The sequence below is a fragment of the Myxocyprinus asiaticus genome, chromosome 23 (genome assembly GCF_019703515.2).
Source record: "Myxocyprinus asiaticus isolate MX2 ecotype Aquarium Trade chromosome 23, UBuf_Myxa_2, whole genome shotgun sequence".
Taxonomy (NCBI): domain Eukaryota; kingdom Metazoa; phylum Chordata; class Actinopteri; order Cypriniformes; family Catostomidae; genus Myxocyprinus; species Myxocyprinus asiaticus.
This window is the reverse complement of record NC_059366.1, coordinates 38,291,294-38,312,800: the sequence shown is the minus strand read 5'-3', so window position 1 is coordinate 38,312,800 and position 21,507 is coordinate 38,291,294. Positions and strand designations below refer to the sequence as shown.

At 38.0% G+C, this 21,507-nt stretch overlaps 1 protein-coding gene across 3 annotated transcripts in view; it reads left to right on the top strand.

The window, feature by feature from the left end:
- The window catches only part of LOC127414077 (zinc finger matrin-type protein 4-like), a 137,280-nt gene extending 128,702 nt beyond the window's left edge, over positions 1–8,578 (top strand). For 2 of the 3 annotated variants that reach the window (XM_051651804.1, XM_051651800.1), the window contains one exon: positions 8,479–8,578. In XM_051651804.1, coding sequence (XP_051507764.1) covers positions 8,479–8,500 — 22 coding nt within the window. In that variant the 3' untranslated portion in view covers positions 8,501–8,578. The remainder of the gene's footprint in view (positions 1–8,478) is intronic. The other variant, XM_051651803.1, reaches the window with a different exon arrangement.
- The last annotated feature ends 12,929 nt before the right edge of the window (positions 8,579–21,507 follow it).

Below are 21,507 nucleotides of genomic sequence, written 5' to 3'. Positions count from 1 at the left end.
GTAGCTGAAGATCTAGCTATGAGACGTGCAAAGTCTTTTGTTAAACAGTACGTAGTCTTAAAAGCAATTCAGATTCAATTCAGTTTTTCAATTTAAAGTGGATAAACCTTTGAATTTAGCAATTGTACAGCTAGTAAATGTAAAGCTAAATCTCAGAATTGCATTGTGAATACAGCAAATATTTAAACTTGCACGCTGTGTTCGCTTTCCATATACGTGAATTTGCATTTGGTGTCAAACCTGGTGTGACATGTTAACGTGCCATGTTTTGAATCTGAAGTTTGAAGCTTTCAAAGCTTCAGTGAAGGGGAAAACTCATTCGGTTTGTTCCTCTCACAAAGCTTTTGGAACTTTTAATGTGATTTTCTTACATTTCTCATATGATAAACACTATTTACTGCCAAAACAACGACTCTAATCCAAGGAGAAATACACTATTTTCATGTTAAGCCTCTTCTCTCCCTTTCTCTTTTCTAGTACAGTAAGTCATTTGGACTATTTGAATGGAGCTATTGCAGTACATTTGTATCCTTTTTGGAGCGTGGAAGCCATGGTCACGATGAACTGTAGTTTCTACTCTAATGTTGGGAGGAGTTGAGAAAGAATCCAAAGAAAAAAAGCAGAAAGAAGTCTGGGGAAGAGAAATGCAGGGAGGTAAAGTTGCTTCTATTGCTGGATCTATTAAAATCTTTTTTTTTTTTTTTTTTGTCAAAATGATAGAGGACAGTTCTGAATTTATGAGCCATCAAAGAAAGTGGGTTAGGTGTGGGGCAGAAATCTTGCAAATTTTATTCACTGTAGTCTACTAAATGAACTGTGATTCACTCTATTCTCTTGTGACAGCTCAAGGCAATCAGTTAATCATTTTGAATCTCTGTTGAACGAATTCACTAACAGTTGCAGCACTTTAGTGTCCAGTATTTCAGTGCAAAACTCATATTCACCACCTGCTGTCCAACATAACCAGGCATTGTGCTGTTATAGCCATGCATATTTGCATATTCCATTCTTTTAATTGCAAACATGCATGGCTATAACAGCTCAACGCTTTCATTGTATGCAAATGAGGTTCATTATAGAATGTGCTGGATTCACAAACATCAGCACTAGACTGACTCAATTTATGCTAACTGATAACTGGCGGTAAGGTCTTGGTTACTCTTGTAACCTCTGTTCCCTGATGGAGGGAACGAGACGTTGTGTCGATGTAGTGACACTAGGGGTCAGACTTGGTAGCCCCAAACACCTCTGATATTTGAGAAAAGGCCAATGAGAATTGGCGAGTGGAATTTGCATGCCACTCCCCTGGACATACGGGTATAAAAGGAGATGGCTTCGCTATGGCGGCCACATACACGCTATGTCGGTTCCACCAACACGACCTGTTCTTCGTCCTCCCTGACTTTGCACAAAGTCTGTGCAAGCAGGCTCACTGGGGGAAACGCATATTTGCGCAGGCCCCAGGATGCCATATGCCCCCAGGAGCGCCGGAATGAGGGACGGGGTGTGTCAGCTTCCTGTGGGGGGCTCTACGCCGGGTCCGAGCGGTTGGCTCAGGCTGTGGCGGAGCCGGTGTTTCTGCTGCAGGAGGACGCTCTCGGCAACGAGCAGATGGGGTGCTGGATTTCGGCGGCCCGTAGGAAGAATCACGCTGGGGCAGGATGAGCTGAATGGCCTCCATCTGCTTCTTGACTGTCAAGAACTGCTGGGCAAAGTCCTCAACAGTGTCGCCGAACAGGCCACCCTGAGAGATGGGCGTGTCAAGAAAGCGGACCTTGTCGGCGTCACTCATCTCTGCAAGGTTGAGCCACAGGTGGTGCTCCTGGACCACCATGGTGGACATCGTCCAACCGAGAGCCCGCGGCGTGACCGTCGTCGCCCATAGGGCGAGGTCGGTCGCCGAGTGCAGCTCCTGCATCACTCCCAGGTCAGGACTACCCTCGTGCAGCTCTTTTAGTGCCTTGGCCTGGTGGACTTGCAGGAGGGCCATGGCATGCAGGGTGGAGGCGGCCTGTCTAGCGGCACTGTAAGCCTTGGCCATCAGGGACAACGTGAACTTACAGGCCTTGGTCGGGAGCCTAGGACGATTCTGCCAGGTGGTGGCGTTTTGTGGGCACAGGTGCACCGCAATCGCCTGCTCCACCTGAGGAACCTCCGTGTACCCCTTGGCCGCCCCACCATCGAGGGTAGTGAGACCAGAGGAACTTGAAAGTCGGGTCTGGACAGTAAAAGATGCCTGCCACGATTTTGTGAGCTCCTCATGCACCTCCTGGAAGAAAGGAACTGGGGTAGAGCACGGCTGTGTGCGGCGCTCTGAGCCCAAGAACCAGTCTTCCAGCTGCGAACACTCAGGGCAGGGTGGAGGGTTCCACTCCAGCCTGATGCTTGCAGCGGCCCGGGCAAGCATGGCCTTCAGCTCCACGTCGGCCTCAGACTGGGTGACCGCACCAGATGGTGGGAGCCCAGCCAAGTCCTCCCCGTCAGACTGCAACAGCCCGCTCTCCGATGCTGCGATCGAAAACCTCATCCTCCTCCCGAGCCCTGAATGAGACATTAAGCTCACCCTGGGGCAAGCCACCTGACTCATCCAACTCGACAGGGCGGAAACGAGCGTGCTGGGGAATGGGAGGTCCGTGGGGATTGACCCGGCGTAAATGCTCCCATTGGAGTCCCCAAATCGCCCCCAGCGCTAACCGTCATGGCCTTGTGCATGTAGGCAGAAGGACTGGGGCAGGGAGCGGCTGGAGTGGCTTTCTCTCTGAAGAAAGAAATCCGTGACCGCAACTTTGCCATGGTCATGTTCTCACAGTGAGAACATGAATGTTCACAAACGCTGTCTCAGCGTGCCTGCGACAAAAACATGTGAGACAGCGATCGTGGCCGTCAGAGGCGGAGAGATAACGACCACATCCAGGAACTGCACATAAATGGAAAGCCATCTTTAAAAAGAAAATAAACTCTTTTATTTTCCTCAAGTGTGGCTGTTGAAACGCCTAGGGGCGTTCTCTGCACTTATCTATGCGAAAAGGGAGAACCCGCTGTAATGCACCGTATTTCCAACAGTCGTTTTACTCTTTCGCTATGCTTCAGAGGTGAATGGAACGCTGGTGGATTTCTCAACACCGCTCGGCTCCGAAGAACAAATCTGAATGAGTGGTTGCAAGCCGTCTCCTTTTATACCCGTATGTCCGGGTGAGTGGCATGCAAATTCCACTCGCCAATTCTCATTGGCCTTTTCTCAAATATCAGAGGTGTTTGGGGCTCCCAAGTCTGACCCCTAGTGTCACTACATCGACACAATGTCAAGTGGAGTGTGTGACAGATAGGGAAACAGAATTTTGTTTTAAAGGGATGTTTGTGTACATTGTCTAGTGATAATGGAAGAATGAAATTATGTAGAAGAGCATTATTACAAAGCACATATCTAGACATATGGCTTAGTCAAATGCATTTTTAGCATTTTAAAAAGCAGATTCAGGTGTCTGGGCCACATTGGTGGACTATTTGTTTTTGTTTTTACATGGAAATTTATTAAAGTGCTTCATAAAAGAGTTCTAAGCCATAAAGCAAACCAACCAGCTTCGAATTCACTGTTTGCAGCGAATTTAAACATTAAACTTTCTTTTAAACATGATTTTAAAAATGACGTTGAAATAACGCATAACGAATGGCTTCAACAGAACCAACCATCTTCAACTATCAATAAACAACTTTGGAGCTTACTGCAGGTCTGTCTTTAAAGGTTTATAATTTATAGTTAATAATCAATATCCATGTAGAAAAAATTATGTGATTTTTACTTCTGGAACCAGACTGCTGCGCTTTACTGCCATGGGCAAATTGCACTCAGCAATTACTTTGTGGCTGTGTTTGCGCACTTAACTGATTTGCATAATTCCTTTAGTGAATCAGGTGCTAAAACAAAGATGATAACACATGCAAATAAACAATACTATCAGCAGGTGCAATTCAATACTTTTTTTTTTTTTTTTGCTGTATCATACTGATAAGCATGTTGGGTTTGCCAGATTTCAGGTTTAGAAACATTATTCTAAAGGCAGACTAGCAGGAGAGCAGATTTATTTTTGGTCCTGTTTGCACAGGCATGCTGACAGTGAGGCTGAAAATTCCCCAGGTGTTCAGCTGCATCACTGTTACAGGCTGGAGGAAAGAGTGAGGTTGTGGTTTATAATAGAGACAATCCTGGTTGGCAGAATTAGGCTAGTTCCCTGTATTCCTCTCGAGGTGTCTCTGTACAAAAGTGTACAAATTAATGTTAGAAAGATAGAAAGATAAATATTCACTGGAACAACTTATCTTCAACTGACGGATTAGATAAGTGTAAATATTTACACCGTGTCATTACATGCAAGCCAAGAAATATCCATTCTGAAACTCTCATACTCACTCTGTCAGGTTTGGCCGGTACAGTCTTACTATTCCTACGTTTTTGCAAAATGATTTCAGCATGGCTCATTGTATGTATCTTGGCAGTTTCCTGCTAATACAAACACAAGAGGCGCTTAAACAACAATTACTTTTATTCCCTTTCACACAAATCACGAGTAAAACGGCAGATTGTCTGTTCATAACTGTCCTCGTTTAAAGGGGTCATGAAATGGAAAAAAAAAAAATGTCCTTGATATTTAGACATATAAGAGGTAACTGTACTATAAAAACATACTGTACATTTCAGAACTCAAAACTTCCTCCCCAGTCTAAAAAGATCATTTATAGTTCCCACACTATTGAAATGTCTCGTTTTCAAAACTGTCTGTTTGTGACATCACGAGACATTGCTCAGTTGTAATTACATGCCCCACAATGTGTCATCGCACTCTTAGCCCCGTGTGGCGTGGTGAGCAAGAGACAGACACAGTGGGTGTGGCGTCAAGTCTTGGAGAGGCATTTATTGAAAACTATAATAAACATAATATGTTTATAAATGGGGGAAATAGTGTCCAAAATAAAGGGGAATCTGGCATCCTCACGGTGAAAGGGGTGTCATGTATGATGGGGAGTGTCCAGAGGACGATCCAGGACATGGGCGGGGTCCAGCGGCTGCACGTGCTCCCCTCATTGGTCCATGGCGCTTGGAGCGGCGGCGGCGTCCATGCCCATCGGCCCATCGGCCACGACGCATGCTTCAATCCCCGGCATCCCTCCCTGCTCTGCTCCTGGATCTGTGAGGACACCAGTGTGCACACAAGGAGAATAGAAGCCGGCTTCCTGAGAAGAGGTGCACTCTACGTTTTATTAGCAGTGGTGATGAGGCTAAACACACAATCAGGTGTGCCTCGTTCAACCCTGCTGCCGAAACAAGGCTTATTAATTATGCGCCTCTTCTCTCTCCTGCTCACTCCCGTCGTGAGCCTGGCTGTAGTATAGCCCTCAGAGGCGTTGCGGCGATGACGAGAGGGAGGGGCGGGTCGTTCCGCCACACCCGCTCACTGGCGCTCAGTTTGTATCGTAAACAGAGATTGAGAGAGACAGGCTTAGTGTCACCAACTATTCTTGAACACCAAAAAGGGACCCATCTGGACTATTTTGAGACATCTTTGACCATTGTCATGTTTATCGTGCCACTTTTACACGGTGTCAGTTACAACTCAGAAAAGGACATTCTGTTCGACTTCATTCAGCTGCTCAGCATCTTGCTGTTCTTGCGCCCATCTGTGCTAATTTTAACTGTTGGTGTATGTAAACAAGCACTAGCTGGACGTCTTTGATCGTTTGGATGCGTTTCTGGTGATCTGCGCCTCAGTACACCTATGTGTGTGTATCATGTTTTACCATGCTATGGACTGTCTTTGTGCTGCTAATATCAGCATGGACTGCTTGTGAACCAGTCATAATATGATTCAAGCTTTGCAAAGGAACTGTTATTGAAGAATGCGGCAGTTAAAAATACTTGGATTTGACAGCAAAACTGTGAGTAAACAGTTTAATTCATGAATATTTCAAATGTCATGACTGTTTGATAGTTATGGTGCTGATGTGCTTGAGTGAAGTTTAAAATATTCGGATGCAATGTTTTGTCTGTAAACACTGAAATTTTGTATTATATTGTTGTGGAGAGCTTGTTTATTCACTTCAAATATGGCTGAATTTGAGGGGCATCAGAACAGTGGGCATTTGCATTGAAGTTTAAAGGAGATGCTGAGGCCAAAACCGAGCGTTTCAGTCAGAGGGCCACAGACAGGGTGGAAAATTATCATTTATTACTAAACTATGACAGTTTTCATGCAAAAAAAAAAAAAAAACCTTTACTGACGTTATCAGTGGACCTCAGCGAAGATAATACAATTATTAAAAAATAGCATTTCATGACCCCTTTAAAATACTTACTATTGAGCATTACTTGTAAGGTGATGCATTTTAATTAGGGCTGTCAATCGATAAAAATTTACAATTTATTAATTACATGGTAAGCCAATTAATTAATCGCAATTGATCGCAAATATAAAAGCCCCTTAAATAACAATAATTCAATAAATAATGATTAAATCCTTATAAATAGTTATATTTAAATCATTTAAAATAATATATATATTATAACAAATAATAATATAGATAATTAAAATGCATTACATCATTGTGGCACACGAGTAAAGCATTAAAAATTACGGTAACACTTTACAGTAAGGTTCCATTTGTTAACATTAGTTAATAACATTAGTTAACATGAACTAACAATATGCAATACTTTTACAACTTTTATAAATCTTAATTAATGTTAATTTCAACATATACTAGTACATTTCTCAAATCAAAAGTTGTGTTTAACATTAGTTAATGCACTATGAACTAACATGAACTTACAATCAACAATTGTATTTTTAACAAAGATTAATAAATGCTGTAAACAATATATTGTAAACTGTTTGTTCATGATACCTAATGCATTAACTAATATTAACGAATAGAACCTTATTGTAAAGTGTTACCAAAAAACAATTCAAAAAGTGGCTTTAGTATGCAATATTTTGTTTATTCCCATATTATTGAACTTATGTCATCTGCCTATCATTAGCCTACAGTTCACACAATCCATTTTGCAATTGAATGTGTCAATCAGTTTGAGATATATTTATTATGAGGGCTTTTCTAAGGACGCGTCAATGCACACCAGCGTCTTGTTTGCGTCGCGTCATAAACATACAGTTTTTAGGTCGCTGTGTCAAGTTAAACATAGTTTGAAGCTTAGAAAAATATGTCTTGAGATCAATGCGTTGGTATTTGCGCTCCATCAATCTTGTTTTGTCTGCTGTCTGTGAGTGTGGTTTATTCTCTGTATAACCGCGTGGTCCAAACTGCTGAAGTTTCGCTTACTGCCCTCTGGAGAAAACAGGTGGTACTTCAAGCTTGAATTGCTCAGATGGAAGGAATATTCCACGGACATGATTACATGCATTATTTTTTTAATATAATTAATCGCACTGAATTAACGTGTTAAATTGACAGCCCTAATTTTAACATTTTAACCAATTACATTTACAAGCTTGTTTAAGCTATCAAATTGTGCGGTACCTCAACTAATGCAAAGGACCAGGTACAAGTCCTGAAGAGTCGACACGTGAGCCGAAAGTGTCATAGAAGAACCACAAAATAACATGTAGCTTCAGCAATTGTTTTGCATGTCACACTTGCTTGATCAGTGTTTAGGTTTAAGGTTTAGTGTAATGAGGCAGATTTTGTTTATTTAAAACTCGACAGAGCATTAAAGGGATAGTTCACCCCAAAATTAAAATTCTCTCATCATTTACTGACCCTCATGCAATCACAGATGTGTATGACTTGCTTTCTTGTGCAGAACACAAATTAAGATTTTAAGAAGAATATCTCAGCTCTGTTGGTCAATGCAAGTGAATGGTGACCAGAACCTTCAAAAAGAACATAAAGGCAGCATAAAAGTAATCCAAATGACTCGGTTAAACCCATATCTTCAGAAGATAGGTGTGATTAAAAAACAGATCAATCACTATCAATCTCCACCTTTGACCAGCCCCAACCAGTAGGTGGCTGTAGATCCAGACTCCAGATATACACTCAATATTGATTTGTGTTGGAATTATGTAATTATGTGAGAAAAAAAATAATTTAAACAGCTGAATTTTGTGTTTATTCTGTGAAAATTACCATATTACTGCTCATTATCCAGCTCATTAAAAGCCTACTTGCCAATAAATAAATAAATGAACATTGAAATGAAACATTGATTTGAGTTTAAATTATTTTATAAGCTTACTTGTAGAGATCGCACAGTGGTCCGAGAAGCAGGAAAGATGACTAGCAAATTCTCAATACCTGGATGAGCGGTCTGGTATGTGGATGTGCGATTGTTACTCAAAGATATCAGACCACTAGATGGCGGCATTGACCAATCAGAATCAAGTATTCTGTAATAACAACTCTACATTATCCCTAGTTCCGATAGTCAGAGCATGGTGTGATAATATATTTTCTTTTCTATTTCAGTTTAAAACAACATCAGCAATGAAGAACTGGAAATACTGAGGACGAAACAGAAAAAAAGAGGCCATTTCAAGAAATTATGGAGCTACACAGACTACACATGAACTCTCGTTATTTGGCAAAAGGAACTGTTCTTCACTATATTTGAAGTTTCTTAACTGACAACCATTTTATATATATATATATATATATATATATATATATATATATATATATATATATATATATATATTGGTGGCCAAAAGTTTGGAATAATGTACAGATTTTGCTCTTATGGAAATGGGTACTTTTATTCACTATATTGGCATTCAACTGATCACAATGTATAGTCAGGATATTAATAATGTGAAAAATTACTATTACAATTTGAAAAAACTTTTTCAGAACTTTCATCCAAAAATCCTCCATGTGCAGCAATGACAGCTTTGCAGATCCTTGGCATTCTGGCTGTCAGTTTGTCCAGATACTCAGGTGACATTTCACCCCACGCTTCCTGTAGCACTTGCCATAGATGTGGCTGTCTTGTCGGGCACTTCTCACACACCTTACAGTCTAGCTGATCCAACAAAAGCTCAATGGGGTTAAGATCCATAACACTCATTTCCAATTAACTGTTGTCCAATGTCTGTGTTTCTTTGCCCACTCTAACCTTTTCTTTTTGTTTTTCTGTTTCAAAAGTGTCTTTTTCTTTGCAATTCCTCCCTTTAGGCCTGCACCCCCGAGTCTTCTCTTTACTGTTGTACATGAAACTGGTGTTGAGTGGGTAGAATTCAATGAAGCTGTCAGCTGAGGACATGTGAGGTGTCTATTTCTCAAACTAGAGACTCTGATGTACTTATCCTCTTGTTTAGTTGTACATCTGGCCTTCCACATCTCATTCTGTCCGTGTTAGAGCCAGTTGTCCTTTGTCTTTGAAGACTGTAGTGTACAGCTTTGTATGAAATCTTCAGTTTTTTGGCAATTTCAAGCATTGTATAGCCTTCATTTCTCAAAACAATGATTGACTGACGAGTTTCTAGAGAAAGCTGTTTCTTTTTTGCCATTTTTGACCTAATATTGACCTTAAGACATGCCAGTCTATTGCATACTGTGGCAACTCAAAAACAAACACAAAGACGATGTTAAGCTTCATTTATCGAACCAAATAGCTTTCAGCAGTGTTTGATATAATAGCAAGTCATTTTCTAGTACCAAATTAGCAATTTAGCATGATTACTCAAGGATAAGGTGTTGGAGTGATGGCTGCTGGAAATGGAGCCTGTCTAGATTTGACCAAAAATGTTTTTTTTTTTTTTTTTTTCAAATAGTGATGGTGCTGTTTTTTTACATCAGTAATGTCCTGACTATACTTTGTGATCAGTTGAATGCCACTTTGGTGAATTAAAGTGCCAATTTCCTTCTGAAACAGCTAAATCTGTACATTATTCCAAACTTTTGGCCACCTGTGTGTGTGTGTGTGTGTGTGTGTGTGTGTGTATATATATATATATATATATATATATATATATATATATATATATATATATATTTTTTTTTTTTTTTTTTTAAACACAAAAAAAAAAAAAAAAATGGTCTACTTTGGGAATACCTCATCTGTCCTTCTTTGAGCAAATGGATGTCTATGATGTACATCTATGAAATAAATTGAACAATTCCACTGATATTTACCTATTAATATGAGAGCACCAGCCTGAATGGACAAAGAATGGTACTGCTACTTCATTTTTTGCCTTTCAAACTTGTATGCAGTAGCCAGTCACTCTTCTCTGCTCTTCAAACTGGCCATCGCTGCTTTTGTTGTTCACTTTGGTATGCAGATGATAGAAAGAGATCAACCTTTTGCAGTGACTGTGTTGTCTAAATGTCTAACTTGTGTGTGATGCTGCCATTGAGGAGCCAATTCCACTGCCTTTGTGTGAGTTCTATCACAGCCGTGGTTGTAAAGCCACATTTTAGCACTAATTTCAGCACTGTTTTTTTCAGTCTATCACAATCGGTGTCATATAGGGCAGAACATTCCTGAGATCTGATGGCGCTTAAAAGTTGATGTCAAATGGAATATACCATTAATATAAAGGATTCCAGACCCAATGTGTTGGGATTTCTCATCATGACTCAATCACTGATAATTCACAACGTAAATGTGTGAACCAGGTGGCACTGAGCTTGATCTAAATCTATGCCAAAATGACTGCCTGTAAAATAAAAGCTCAGTGCCTGCTGTTTGATGTATGAATGATGTTTTTGTTTGCTTTATTACAACATGGCATAGAAAAAAAAAATCTGAATTGTTGGTGTATTTCTCATTATCACAGATTATAGCTACTTAACTGAGAAAGACATGGGGCCTCATTTATAAAAATGTATTTAGAATTTTCCTAAATGTGAATGTATGATAATTAACTAATTGTTCCAACAAATTATTTATAAAACCTCTGTATGCACAAAAATACCCCTAAACCAAATTTCATGTCAGTTTCTGCCTTCATAAATCCCAATTTCATTAATCGGGATTTCATTCATGACCTCTACCACAGAATCAAATCCATGTATATGCATTTTATAAATGAGGTCCCTATTATAAAATTGTGTCAAAATTGAGTGACATTTATGCAAATCAGAGTATTATGGTAGCGACTAAACCAGAAGTTTTAAAATGGTAAGGTTAAATAATGCAAAAAAAAATAATAATATGTTTTTGTAAATATACAATACAAAATATATTGTTAATTAAACCCTTGACCTGCTCGTCCAGGATGATTATTATGGAGTATTTACTTGAAAAGTATTTTGTATCTTCCTGCCTGGACAATAGGTTTTGAATTTAAATCTTTGGGCTTTTACAAAACATTTGTTGACACAGCCATTAAATAGACCCCAATTATGTCTTTGATGAAGGTTTTTAGTGGAATAACACTATTGAAATTGAGACTAGACACCTGTTGACTATAAGACTCCAAATGAAATAATCTAGCACAGTCAAAGCTACTGTACTCCAGAAACACAATGCATTGTGACAAAGGACAGTACACAATTCTGACACAGACACAAAAGTGTGATTCATTTGATGTGTGAATCATTTGATGTGAAGTATGGAGTGACACAGATATTTGAGAACAAACTCAGGCTGTTAAGATGTATCAGTTTATATCAGTTCATGTTTAAACTCATCTCTAACTTTAGCCTTTTGCTGACCATGTAAACTCATGATCCTGTAATTTGATTAGCCTACTGATAATGTAATATCAGTCTTGCGGTCCATGAACAGAAATGCAATTTCAACTACAGATGAATTACAAATATTTTATGCTATGCTGTGGGCTAAAAAGGATATATTTATTATAAAAATATATATTAAATACAAAGTATGAAAGCATATATGTGTAACTTGAAAGATGTTTGTGAATTTCTTGTGAAATTATTATTTTTTTTGACCATGGAAATGGTCATAAATGAAGTCTGTAATGTGCACATTTGTAAATACACTTGATAATGACTATTTTCACTTTAAAACTATAAATGAGTCTCTGGTTAGTGTGTTTTCTGTGAAGTTAGAATATCATCATCATCATAGTGTGCATGGATCACCTTTCTCTATGGCGTTACTGCACAAGCAACCTCAGAGACTCGAGTTTTAATCCCATGGAAACCAGGTAGTAATCACATTCACATAAACAATGTTAAGTGCAATTTGAAGGCTGCATTTCCATTCCACTGACAGTTAGGTTAAGGGTTGGTTAGGGTAAATAAAATATGCATTCCTGTTGAATATTCAAAAATATTCAACTAAAAACTTGCTTTTGGCACCACTTTGTGGACATATCACCCTGAAACTGGAGCTTACACGTGCATACATTTAAAAAGTCTGTCAGCTTTGGCCACTGGGGGCAGTGCTTAGAATTTCATTAAGCCCAATTTAAGCAGCAAATCTTTCGATCTACTGTCACCGAATTCACAGTCCAATCAGTTTGGGCAATTTGTTCTAAATAAGATATATGCCTTGGCATTTTTTAATTCATCCATGTACTGTACATATTTTTGTTATTTTTGCCTTGAAGTTTCTTTAGAAACACAATGCATTGAGCAAGCAGGCAACATATCGTTAAATACAAGATTTTGCCTTTGTATAATGTATGTTTCTTCAAGCTTTTTCAAGTTCTGTCTTTTAAACAGTATAGCAGAGATAATAAATAAATAAATAACTTTTTTACAAGCAGTTTTGACAAGAGGCCCAGAGGCATTTCTCTTAGTTTCTGTTTCTTTACTTGCGAATACGGCCAATGGCTTGAAAACCAAGCCTTACCAGATGATCAACTGTAGATGGTCAAGACATTCAAATTTATATCATTTTGTAAACCTGTGCACCATCATCTGAAAACTGCTGATGAAAGACTATGTACTGAAGGGAAGGAAAATGATACACTATTTCTATGCCTGTGGGTATCACATTGATCAGCATATTGATGGTACAAGCTTTCGGATTTCAGGGTTATTGAAGTTATTGTGTCTACGTGCAGTTAGCTCCCGGCTGCACTTTGTTGTAATCCTCAGTCCTTATTAAGGTCGGAGGCACAGTCCATTTTCCTGGAGAACTAGAGGCTGCAAAACCACATTTAAAGATTAATAGCTCACAGTAAATGAAAGAAAAGTGGTCAAACCCCATCCAAGAAAGTGCTGAGAGTCTAGTTAGGTTCTGTGACCAACAGTCATTTGGGACTCTTAAAATTTTAATTGATTAATGATAGCCACTTACAGAAACAGTTCCCCACACAAGGAGCAAACCTGACATGACGTGTCTTTTAGGCCATCTTTGAATGCACGTAAGTGTGAATGAGATTTGTGAGCTAAGGTGGAATGGAAGATTTTCAGCAAATAATGACTATGACTGCTACAAAATTTCATTCTGTTCACTCAAAGCTTTGGTATGGCTTCAGATGGTTTGGAAAATAGCACACAAGTAATATTAACTACTTTTATACTTTTACAGTGTACACTTTTATTAATCATGCTGTCTCTTTCCCTTACTTTTTAACATGCACATAGGAAATACTGCAGCACTACTGTAAACTAATTACCTGGGGAAATCAAATCAGCTCTTGGTAACAACTAGCTAAGGAATACATTTAAAAGGCTCTCACAAGGGCAATGATTCTGACTCTTAAAACAGCTTGATTTAATTGACATTCATATTGACATCTTGTATCAAAGACGAAGACAATATTTCCATACATAAATAGATCCTATTCCAGCAACAGTAAGATGTAACAGATGAAGTGACATTCATCTGACATCTACAGAGGACAAAGACACAAAAACAACACTGCAGCCACCAGACACAAAGCCAGAACATTGACATTAACACAGCCACAACATTAAAACCACCTGTCTAATATTGTGTAGGTCCCTCTCGTTCCTCCAAAACAGCGCCAACCCACATCTCAGAATAGCATTCTGAGATGCAGTTCTTCTCACCACAATTGTACAGAGTGGTTATCTGATTTACCGCAGACTTTGTCAGTTTGAACCGGTCTGGCCATTCTCTGTTGACCTCTCTCATCAACAACGCGTTTCCATCCGCAGAACTGCCGCTCACTGGATGTTTTTTGTTTTTGGCACCATTCGGAGTAAATTCAAGAGACTGTTGTGCATGAAAATCCCAGGAGATCAGCAGTTACAGAAATACTCAAACCAGCCCATCTGGCACCAACAATCATCCATGCGATTGTCTAATCAGCCAATCGTGTGACAGCAGTGCAATGCATAAAATTATTCAGATATGGGTCAGGAGCTTCAGTTAACGTTCACATCAACCATCAGAATGGGGGGAAAATGTGATCTCAGTGATTTGGACTGTGGCATGATTGACAAAGTCTACGGTAACTCAGATAACAGCTCTGTACAATTGTGGTCAAAAGAATATAACCACAGAATGCTATTCTGAGATGCGGGTTGGCACTGTTTTGGTGGCACGAAGGGGACCTACGCAATATTAGGCAGGTGGTTTTAATGTTGTGGCTGATCGGTGTATAAATATGTATGTGCAGATACAAATCTGTTATATACAGATAGTGCAAGGGAATGTAATGGAAGAAGAGGTAGGATATGTTAGATAAATATAAATAGACAAATTTTTGCAGCATTTTTAAGATTTCCATCATAGTTCCCTCATATCTGATTTCTTTGAGTTAAGGTTCTCAAATAGCTGTTACAGCTCAGGTTTGTTTCCATAAAGTCAACATACATTTATGTAATCTGCTGCATTTCAGAGTAAAACAAGATATTCAATGAGAAAAAAACTTTAGTGTGTAGGCGCAGGACTTGATTTTATTCATTTATTCCTGGGTGTTTCATACCAGAATAGATGGTTGGAGGGGAAGGTTTAAAAATATGAAGGATTTGTGACATCAACTAAAAAGAAAGTTGTTTGAATAATGTGCACCAATCAATCAATCGAGCACAATAAGTCCAGGAATGTGCATAAACATTTAAATAGGGTCAAGTATGATTTCATGTTGACTTTAAGATGTGAGGTTTTAGATCCTAGAAACCATTTTTTTTTTTTCTATCTTGATTTTGATTTTTTTTTTTTAGAGGAATCTACACATTGCTTCAGGAAAGACAACTGAAAAAAAAAACAAACAAACAGAAATTTCAGAAATGAACAAATAAAATGAAGCCAAAGCAATTGTGCAAACCAGGCTGTTAATGCAAAGAGTTTTGTCACATCTATTAAGGTAAAATGAACCTTGAAGAATCTTTCCTCTGGAAATGTTTTCTTTCTCCCACAGCAGAGTGTGCTTCCGTCATTTTAAAAAGCTTTTCTCTGTCGCACTTCCCATCTGGATGAAACAGATTTAATTAAAACACACACGCACTGACAATTTTAATGTACATTCATTCAGGATGTTGCCGTGCTTGTACCATTTGTTAGGCTCTACATCATTAAATATTAGTGAGTAAAAAGCATGTTATAAAGCAATTAGTTCCGGTCCTCTAATCTGATTGGACCAGTGGCATGGCAAGAGTGCTGATATTTAGTAGAACAGCACTGGGATGCTTCACTGTTTGTATCACTCTACTTGTCTAACTATTTTCATTAGCAGAGCAAAAATGTACATAATTCCTGGCCATATTGTGTCTAAAAATAAGTTACTCGGTAGCACTTTACATTAACGATGAACAACACTTTTATAGGACTTATAAAAGTTCATGCTAATTTCAACATATACTGATACATTTTGAACATTAAACGTTGTATATGTTAACAATTAACATTAGTTCATGCAGTATGAATTAACATGAACTAACAATGAACAATTTAGAAATTCATATTAAGCAAGATTAAACAATTCTGTAAAAAAATATTGTTAATTGTTAGTTTATAATACCTAATGCATTTTCAAATGTTAACAAATGTTAACAAATAAAACCTTATTGTGCTACAGTTACTCAATATTAACTTCTTGTTTATAGAACTGTTATATAAAATAAAAAATTACACAAGTTGTGCTGTTGTACTGAATATACAGCCTTTTGCTTGAATATATTTAATCTTTATTCTTTATTTTTTTTACATCTTTAGCTTTTTGACTTTTGTGCAAACAGTGCTCTTTGTTTCATGCAAAGTGCTCTTCAATACGTACAAATAAAATCAGGCGCTAAAATGCTGCATTTCTTGTTGACCCTCAATACATTTCCTACAAATGGTTGCAATTCACACCTCATCATGAAATGCTAGTTGTCATTCAACGTAATAAGATTTTTACCAGTGATATTAGACTTGCCAGCGGTGGACTGAAATGATTGTCAGCGTTGGCTCTGGAGTATTCGCTGTCTAATAAGCTCACTTCCAGAAGACATCTGTATCATCTATCACTGTCAGAAATATAGAGGACTGCTTTCACACTGCTGTTCCTTCTCATATTGAGATCTCATGATCAGACACCCCTGACAAAACACTCATGTCAAATCTGACACAGGCAAGGCATTTCACACACTATATACTTTACATCTACACATACACAAACTATGCAATAAGGACAGGTAAATAATGCACAATATAGGCAGAACGATATGGAATTTCATAATAATGACATTCATTCATAGAAATAATGGAAAAGTGGTAACACTTTACTTGAGACCTGTAAATATAATACATTATAAAAGGTATTCTTAATTAATTAAAGCATTCGTAATGTTATTCATTATAGAAGACATTACAGAATCAGTTTTATTTTCTTATAATGCCACAGTACATTACAACACAAACCTAGTCATAGTTATTATATTACAAAACATATATACCTGGTCCTGCATGCTTGCACAATATGGATGCATTCACATTATAATCTTATGAATAGGTTTATTCATTACATTGAATTATAACTGTGGTTACACATTTTTCTAAAAGGATTAAATGCATTAAAATGTGCATTATAATGCATTATGAATACATATCTAATCGATATATACAGTATATATATGTGTATATATATATATGTGTGTATATATATATATATATATATATATATATATATATATATATACAGTTGAAGTCAGAAGTTTATATACACTTAGGTTTAAGTCAATACAATTCCCACCTATTTTAGGATTCACGCAATGTGTTTGTATGGATTACATTTAAAATTAAATGTTTTCAGTTGAACTTTTATCAAACAATGATGTGGTTTTGTTTTTTTACAAATTTGCAATTACAGTTGAAGTCAGAAGTTTACATACACTTAGGATGAATTCATTAAACTCAATTTTTAACCACTCCACAGATTTAATATTAACAAACTATAGTTTTGGCAAGTCGTTTAGGACATCTACTTTGTGCATGGCACAAGTAATTTTTCAACAATTGTTTACAGACAGATTGTTTCACTTTTAATTGACTATATCACAATTCCAGTGGGTCAGAAGATTACATACATTAAGTTAACTGTGCCTTTAAGCAGCTTGGAAAATTCCAGAAAATGATGTCAAGCCTTTAGACAAATAGCCAATTAGCTTCTGATAGGAGGAGTACTGAACTGGCAGTGTACCAGTGGATGTATTTAAGGCCTACCTTCAAACTCAGTGCCTCTGCTTGACATCATTGGAAAATCCAAAGAAATCAGCCGAGACCTCAGAAAAAAAAATTGTGGACCTCCACAAGTCTGGTTCATTCTTGGGAGCAATTTCCAAATGCCTGAAGGTACCACGTTCATCTGTACAAACAATGGTACGCAAGTATAAACACAATGGGACCATGCAGCCTTCATTCCGCTCAGGAACGAGATACATTCTGTCTCCTAGAGATGAACGTCGTTTGGTGTGAAAAGTGCAAATCAATCCCAGAACAACAGCAAAGGACCTTGTGAAGATGCTGGAGGAAACAGGTAGACAAGTATCTATATCAGCATAACCTGAAAGGCTGCTCAGTAAGGAAGAAGCCACTGCTCCAAAACCACCATAAAAAAGCCATACTTCAGTTTGCAAGTGCACATGGGGACAAAGATCTTACTTTTTGGAAAAATGTCCTCTGGTCTGATTAAACAAAGATTGAACTGTTTGGCTATAATTACCATCATTATGAGGAAAAAGCGTGAGGTTTGCAAGCCGAAGAACACCATCCCAACCGTGAAGCATGGGGGTGGCAGCATCATGTTGTGGGAGTGCTTTACTGCAGGAGGGACTGGTGCACTTCACAAAATAGATGGCATCATGAGGAGGAAAATTATGTGGATATATTGAAGCAACATATTAAAACATCAGCCAGGAAGTTAAAGCTTGATCGCAAATGGGTCTTCTAAATGGACAATGAACCCAAGCATACCTCCAAAGTTGTAGCAAAATGGCTTAAGTACTACAAAGTCAAGGTATTGGAGTGCCCATCACAAAGCCCTGACCTCAATCCGACAGAAAATGTGTGGGCAGAACTGAAAAAGCATGTGTGAGCAAGGAGGCCTACAAACCTGACTCAGTTACACCAGTTCTGTCTGAAGGAATGGGCCAAAATTCCAGCAACTTATTGTGAGAAGCTTGTGGAAGGCTACCCAAAACGTTTGACCCAAGTTAACCAATTTAAAGGCAATGATACTGTAAGGGGTTTCAGTGGAAAGGAGGAGGCGAGAACCGGCTTGACAACTTAACAATTTATTAAACAAAAAACACAACCAAAAACACACAACTAAAAACACACAGTACAGCTGCCTGCAATTCTCTCTCTCTCTCGAACTGTCATCCCCAGCCGCCTTTATCCCTCGCGCGCCCCATCAGGCTGATTGGGGACCGGGTGTGTCTCATTCCAGCCCGGCCACGCCCTCCTCGGCTCTACACTCCTCCCGGCGTTGCCTCAGGCCTCAGGCCGAAGGCTATACAATGCTTGAAATTGCCAAAAAAAAAAAATGAAGATTTCATACAAAAGTGTACACTACAGTCTACTGGCTCTAACAAGGACAGAAAGAGATGTGGAAGGCCAGATGTACAACTAAACAAGAGGATAAGTACATCAGAGTCTCTAGTTTGAGAAATAGACGACTCAAATGTCCTAAGCTGACAGCTTCATTGAATTCTACCCGCTCAACACCTGTTTCATACAACAGTAAAGAGAAGGGTGCAGGCCTTATGGGAAGAATTGCAAAGAAAAAGCCTCTTTTGAAACAGAAAACAAAAAGAAAAGGTTAGAGTGGGCAAAGAAACACAGACGTTGGACAACAGATGATTGGAAAAGAGTGTTATGGATCTTAACCCCACTGAGCTTTTGTGGGATCAGCTAGACTGTAAGGTGCGTGAGAAGTGCCCGACAAGACAGCCACATTTATGGCAAGTGCTACAGGAAGTGTGCGGTTAAATGTCACCCGAGTATCTGAACAAACTGACAGCTAGAATGCCAAAGATCTGCAAAGCTGTCATTGCTGCTCATGGAGGATTTTTTGATGAGAACACTTTTTAAGTGGTTTAAGAAGTTCTGAAAGTTTTTTTTTTCAAATTGTTATATTCATTTTTCACATTATTAATGTCCTGACTATACATTGTGATCAGTTAATTACCACTTTGGTGAATAAAAGTACCAATTTCGTTCCATAAGAGCAAAATATGTACATTATTCCAAACGTTTGGGCGCCAGTGTGTGTGTGTGTGTGTATATATATATATATATATATATATATATATATATATATATATATATATATATATATATACACTACCAGTCAAAAGTTTTGAAACACTTGACTGAAATGTTTCTTGTGATCTTAAAAATCTTTTGATCAGAAGGCATATGCTTAAATGTTTTAAATTAGTTTTGTAGACAAAAATATAATTGTGCCACCATATTAATTTATTTCATTATAAAACTAAAATGTAATTAAAAAAATTATTATTTTTTTTTTTTTAATTGATGACTTGGACCAAATAATAAAGAAAAGCAGCCAATAAGTGCCCAACATAGATGGGAACTCCTTCAATACTGTTTAAAAAGCATCCCAGGGTGATACCTCAAGAAGTTGGTTGAGAAAATGTCAAGAGTACATGTCTGCAAATTCTAGGCAAAGGGTGGCAACTTTGAAGATGCTAAAATATATCACAGTTTTGATTTATTTTTGATTTTGTTTAGTCACAACCTAATTCCCATAGTTCCATTTATGATATTCCATAGTTTTGATGACTTTACTATTATTCTAAAATGTGAAAAAAAATTATAATAAAGAATGCGTAAGTGTTTCAAGACATTTGACCGGTAGTATGTGTGTGTGTATATATATACAGGGTTGGGGAGTAACGGAATACATGTAACAGGAATACGTATTTAAAATACAAGACCTTGAGTAATCTAACGGAATACGTTATAAATTACATTTTACAGCATGTATTCTGTAATCTGTAGTGGAATACATTTCAAAAGTAACCCTAGCAACCCTGTATATATTCAGTTTAAGTTTGAATATTAAGGGCAGATAGGGGAAACATATTTTCCATCAAAATATCATGATGTTTCTCAATCTCAGGAGGCCCTGTTCATACCTGAGAATACAGGCCAGCAGAAGTCAGCAGATAAGGTCACAAAATTTCAATTACCGATTTCAGCTGAGCAGAAAATTACATCTCGGGGACATGGAGCAAGTAAAACACAGCTAATAATAACTGCAACCCTACTGATATGTTTCTTCATATAGGTGGGTGGCAGCAGTTAGGCTGTCATAATACTGCTTACATTGCACAGCTTCAAAGAAGTTAGTTTAGGAGTATTAAAAGTAACTGCTGTGTTAATCGTAATTTGAAGGAAAAAAAAAAAAAAACATTTATCCTTTCTTCCAAAGAACTTTTGCTTTAATAACTCAATTTAATTTATTTTATTTTATTATTATTATTATTATTATTATTATTATTATTATTACTTATTTTTTGGCAGATGCTATTTGGTATATGCTATATACACCCCAGCGCAAATAGTGGCAGATATTATTTTCACCCCAACCCTGGTGTAAATAATGATAGATAGTAATTGCACCCTAGTGCAAATAGTGTCAGATACTATTTGCACCCATATTTAAATGCTAACATACAGTATGGGCAACACTGCAGTGTGTTTATTGTTTATTTAGAGTCCAACAGACACACTACATTAAACCATACCCTTAAACCTAACCTTAACCTTACCTTAGAAAAAAAATAACCTTGGTTTCACCATGGTATATTTTGTACATTTATAGTAACCACAAAATAAACTATGGCTATTATATTACCACCATATTACATATTAATGTATTTGTCATGCTGTGCTGACCTGCCAGTACATTTCTGCATGTGGAAAAGAATCATCGAAAATTACCTGCTGGCCATCAACACATCTGGAGGCTCTTGGAATGATGCTCAGAGACGTGCGGTGCTTTTGCATAGCCTGGGGATAATGCATTTTCTACACTTTGAAAAACACAGGTACAACATATGACCAAGCAATGTCCGCCTTGGAGACACATTTTGCTCCTAAAGTTAACGCGGTTGTCGCCCGCCATCAGTTCAGACAAAGAGCTCAGCGCGCGGATG